General features: G+C 45.8%; 1 protein-coding gene across 1 annotated transcript in view; it reads right to left on the reverse strand.

The window, feature by feature from the left end:
* LOC118421279 (CCN family member 2-like) overlaps nucleotides 1-3,963 on the reverse strand; it is a 13,887-nt gene extending 9,924 nt beyond the window's left edge. Inside the window, exon 1 of the mRNA XM_035828505.1 lies at nucleotides 3,729-3,963. Within this exon, the coding sequence (XP_035684398.1) occupies nucleotides 3,729-3,782 (54 nt within the window). The 5' untranslated portion in view covers nucleotides 3,783-3,963. The remainder of the gene's footprint in view (nucleotides 1-3,728) is intronic.
* Nucleotides 3,964-5,546: the final 1,583 nt, after the last annotated feature.

A 5,546-nucleotide genomic window follows, 5' to 3' on the forward strand; every position in this document is an offset into this window, starting at 1 on the left:
ATATATTGTTTCTTTTGCTGCCTCTTTATTGTTCCTTTTGTAGGCGTTTGTTTCGACTTATAAACTGCATGTTACGTACGTGTAATCATATCTGGCGCCATCCTTTCTCCGACTTGGCTCAAGGAGCACGGCGTTAACTGGTGAACAAACTAAACATGCATGTCAGTTACTTTATCTTTTCCACTTGCTCAAACAGACGATGTTGCTGTTGGTAGAATTTGGTTTGGGTTTCGTGCGGATTTGGCTTCGCCTCAGACGTCTCCCATTGCCACGAAGAAAATCCGAGCCAAAGTTTTACATTCTAGTGATCGCGTTCCAAAACAAATTACGCAAGAATCCCTCCCAGATACGGTAAGTCCCAAGGAAAACTTTGTTTTCAGCACGTCCGCCGGCCTCCTCCTCGTTTCACGCGAGGTAAACACCCGAATGTGTGCCGCTAGCACGGCTGTGCCCGGATGTTGTGATGTGTGCTCACGAGTAGGCACACACGGACATGTGGGGCGTATAACTGAGACTAGGCAAGCAGGATGTCTGGACTCTAGTGAAAGACAACGAACAGAACCTCTTCCGGAATTTTAAATAGAAACATTTAGTCAGAGAGATGCTTCCTGACAAACAACGTCCTTCAGTAAAGTTAGACAAAGTCTCCATTGATTGTACATGTATGTAGGTTACTGTTACAGATGGATTTCTTAGTCCACTGACAGTTGTGTAAAGGCCTCTATCAAGTAGTCTATGTACTCTTAGAGAGATTTTTCCCGCTACAAAAAGTTCCACAGCAAAGTTAAGCAAAGTCTCCCTTGATTAGACTAGCCCTTTTACTTTTACAGTTTAAAAACTTCTTTGATATATTGTCAGTTGCTCTAGGTCTACGCGTACCGGCGGCTTGCTGTATTTGAAATGACGCACCCTCTGTTTGAATAATAGTTTACCAATAAACAGTTACAAGATAGCTAGACAATGTTGTTTAGATAACAGTCTCGTATCGGAGTCTCGAGTACATGATACAGATACTTGTTGTTTTCGCACGTTGCCGTCATGTTGGAGAAGACGATAGGAAACTCCTCCCGGGTGCCGGGTAGGACAGGCTGTCTGGACGCTATACCCAGTCCAAAAGGGCGAACGGCTTGCTGTTACCGAGTTATCTGACAGCCCAGCGAATTGCATAGATAAGAGACCGATTTTGCGCAATGTGCGTGTACGTGTATGTTGTGGTCTAAATTTTCAGTCACGCTTTTACACTGCATGATATCCTGATTATGAAGTAATCCAGTTGAGGTCGCAACTAGGTCGCAGGCGATCGCCAAAGGGTCCGTAACCGTCGGATGTACCCAACCGTGGACGACTTGGGCAGCGGAAAACGTAATCGTTTGTTTTCTCAACAATTGAAAAAGAAAAACAGTAGAAGACCAATGGACCTGTCAAAGATTTTGTTTTCTCAACTTTTAAACAATTGAAAAAGAAAAACAGTAGATGACCAATGGACCTGTCAGAGAAACATTCGTGTGTATGAAGCCAAATTTTGATTGAAAATCGTCGAGTTTAGAGATATTTTCCTTTTCTGATGACGAAGAAAATGTGTTCCAAAAAACAGGACGTTCTAAACGTTTGTGCCAAGAACATAATGCATATGACAGTATGTTTCTCTTTCCCTCGTACAATGACCCCTTTATGTGGAATGTAGGTTTTAAATTGCAGAAAGCCATTAACATAGCGAGACACACCGTACACCGCACACGGGACCGCAGGAATGTTAGTCTGGACCAGGTATGTCCGCAGGCGGCGTCCCCCCTCCCCGAGTGTAGGAATGGTACAGTCTGTTTGGACATCCTCCAAGCGCAGGCGGCCCCGGGGGCGGCTGTTAACAGTGGTTGCTACCTAGTCTCCGTTGCAGGTATTAGTAGTGTCTTGGTGTTTGCATTTGCCGTACCATTTTCTCATGAGCCTGTTTCTACACTTTCTTTTGCCAGTACACATTTGAAGTACTGTGAAAACGAATTATAATATCTGTCGTTGCAAAGTATACATGTATACATCAAGGGGTCTCCATGTCAGGGAGACCAAACTGTGATCATGAAAATCCTTACGAACTGGGAAGACCAACGTATCTTATTAAAAGAAGGAAAGAAAGTGCTGAGCCTGAGGTGTACAGTTGTAGCCTGCTACGGGGCTATTTCCCACCCAGCGCTCAGCTCTGACCCGTGGACCTTCCAGGTACGACAAGCCGTCCCATCTATGCTGGCAATGTCTCTCTCCTCCCGACAAACAGCCGGCTACGAGGTTATTTCCCACCCAGCCCTCAGCGCTTTTTTGACCCGCAGGTACGGCCAGCCGTCCCAGTTATGCTGGCAATGTCTCTCTCCTTCCGGCAAACACGGCGGAGGAACACTTGGCGCCGACAACAACACGACTTGGCACGGACGCGTCACTTGGCGGCGGTCCCGGGTCGCCAGTGTCGGCTGGGATGTCAGGGCTCCGCATGTTGTGAAATCCTGTACTCTGCACAGACCATTACCGTGTTCATGTTTTGTAGAAAATGGAGACGAAGCATATGTCTGACATGCAAGTCATGGCGCCAACGGAACTCTAGCCATATTTGACATTGAACGTAAAGATGAATCTCAACCTACGACGAAAGTTAGTGGATGCGTCTGACCGTTTCCAAAATCATATCCAGTTGCTTGAGTAACTGCTTTTTGGCGTATCTTATTACCTGGATGTCTAGCCTTTATCGACGAATTTGAACCTTCTTTCCTCGAATTTAAACTTTTTAAAAATTTTCATAAGAACATTACTTTACATTAAAATCTTACATTACAGCCAGGGCTATCTAATAGCATATGCACACACAATTTACAAACACACTTTTAAACTGCATTCAATACCACAACACCAAAGACGCTCGGAAGCTACTACTAGTAGACTCTTAGATTTTACAAGCCACCAGACGGCCTTCTTCGACGAAACTATTGACGTTTTGTAAATATCGTTTTGATGGATTTCGGCCCTCCATATATTCGCTTTGAGATTGGCGGAGACCCATCTTTCCACAATACAGTTGCTTCGTTATCAAAAACTTGGCATTTCTAGGTCAATGAACCCAGGAAATATATCGCCTACAGACATCGAGACGTACAACAGGCGGTCCTTTTTACAGAAGAGGTCTCACCCTTCGTGACATAACTGATAACTACACGGGTTCGAGCGACGGCCAAAAACATCACCACGGAATCCACCCCGTTGTGAAGTTGACCGGGCGCCAGTGCTGTAGATTTTGGGCAGACATTTCTGGCCAGGCGACAAGTTATGAACACGACTGGGCATACGTTGAGCTCTAATTCTCAAAATAGAAGATATAAATTTGTAGCCTGAGATTTAAGGATTTTAATCTATGTTTTGCGTTTTAGACTTGAACGTGACTTTCAGTTAGTGTCTCTTGCCCTACACACCCACACATAGAATAATATTACGCCCTTCTCTTTGTATACGTAGCCGCGTGGGCGACTCGCCCCGTCCCCTCGTCCCACTTCCGAACTGGCGAAACACTGTCTTCTCTGTTATGCTTTTGGCTTTCTCAGCCTACCGCACAATATAAAAAAAAAACAGTTATTTCCTCGTGTGCATTGTCGTCGACAATTCTAACACTGTTCACACGGCGTAAATGCCCCAAATGATAAATCTAATACCTTGGTTGGAAGAAAAACTACAAGACGAAACACCGTACTCACCAAACACGTGAGGAACACGACGACTGCCGCGACAGAACTCTGCGTGACCTTCATGTTCTTGAAGTTAAAGACGCTGTACAAGACGTAAGAACGCGTTTAGGTCTCGGTGAACGGATGGAAGGCTTTAGACTCTCGGGAGTTAGTGCCGCTTGCTCGGGTTCTCGCAGACTAGGTTGGCCAGCTCTCCTGTAGTGAGTCACTCTTGTGGGTAGCCGCAGTTCTCTTCTGAAACCTCCCCGGACCGCAGACCTTATTTATAGGCGAGTCCGTCTTGTTTTCCCTCCGTGTGACGTCACGCCAGACTCGGGTTGGGAGATCCCTCTGTAAACACGTGACGTGAGCAGGAATCCTTCTGGAATCTTCCGGTTGCCCCGGAGACCGGGAGCAAACCTTCCGAAACTTTCCTTATATGGCTATTTTTGTGTAAACGAAGTTTCCCGACGTGTCAGCGAGGCACGTCACCCTGCGCAGAGGCTATGCCGATGGGGAAGGCAAGGCTTTGTCCCTCGTTAATCAACTTCACGACTACAGATGTCTTGCAGAGCAAAAACATAAACTACAACTAGAGACTCGCGCCAACCTTCGGGACGGAACGAGGGGCGTTGAGGGACAGTTGGCAGTCCACCCTCTTGGGATCGTACGCACGGTATAAATAGTAGAACTCGGCCAAATTTAGGGATAAATTGGTCAGTGGAGCTTTTCTAACATCCGGTCAGTCCCCACTGGCCGGTTTCTAACCTTATTTTGGTCCATTTCTAGTTTATTTATACGGTCTAAGAGGGTATAGAGTAGACAAGATAAATGATCCCGACCTTTAAGTATGATCATGAGACACTTTAGGGGGCGTTGTCGTGTTAGGAAAGGGGCCAGGGCCACCCTGACGATGTACTTGTATTCTAGCCGTCCCTTGGCGAGCCCTACGCGGGTTTGGCTCCGCTACCCAGGCTGGAGAACAGGCCCGAGAATCATGGCGTGACTCGGTAATTCTTGCCGGCGGAATTCGGTTACAAAGATAATATTTTGGATTGAAAGAAACCGTTTAATCCGTTGTAAAGTGCAGGAGTATGGCGGTATGCGGGGAGGCATCGCTGGCACGTCTACCGCAGGAAGAGATCAGACGATGGAAATGTCAGTTATTCGCCGACGGGTGTTGTGCATTAGGACGGTGGGGGAGGCTATATTTAGTCAGTGACTGTGACCGTGTAGAGGTTTACCGGGTGCACGTGAAATGGTAACTGACGTAACGTCGCACTAAGGTTTGTTCTTACTCAGCTCGTCAATAGAGTCCGACAGACCGTCTTACCGAGTTCCGCTATGGAAAACAAAAGTGAAAGAAATTCTAGGAACTGTGAGTCAACGACCAGATGCCAATGATGTATGGTATTTTAAAACTGATTGCCAAGTGCGACCATGTACCAGTTTTCTTCGTGCTCTTCAACTTGACCTGCTACGCCTTCACTTCCTATCTCATTCTTCCCTCTTAGTCTTTTTGTCTCTTTCTTCCCTTCTATAAAGTTATTGATAAGTAATGTTTACCTTGACCTGCCTTCACTTTATGCCCTTATTCTTCCTCCTTTAGTCTGTTTGCCTAAGTTAAGTGTTCTTACCACTTCACCTTCAATGTACTTAAGGCAATGCCTGACTTCTTGCTAAATGAAATTAATTATATTACACACCTAATGAAATCAATTATCTAGTATGCTGATGCAGCATTTCCATACTTGAAGTTTCCGGCTGTTGTGATTATTTCAATGTTAGATTGTTACTACAAATCTTCACTTAGATATCACACAAGCCCATGCACGTGCACAAGCCCAA

This window comes from Branchiostoma floridae, chromosome 8 (assembly GCF_000003815.2).
Source record: "Branchiostoma floridae strain S238N-H82 chromosome 8, Bfl_VNyyK, whole genome shotgun sequence".
Lineage (NCBI taxonomy): Eukaryota > Metazoa > Chordata > Leptocardii > Amphioxiformes > Branchiostomatidae > Branchiostoma > Branchiostoma floridae.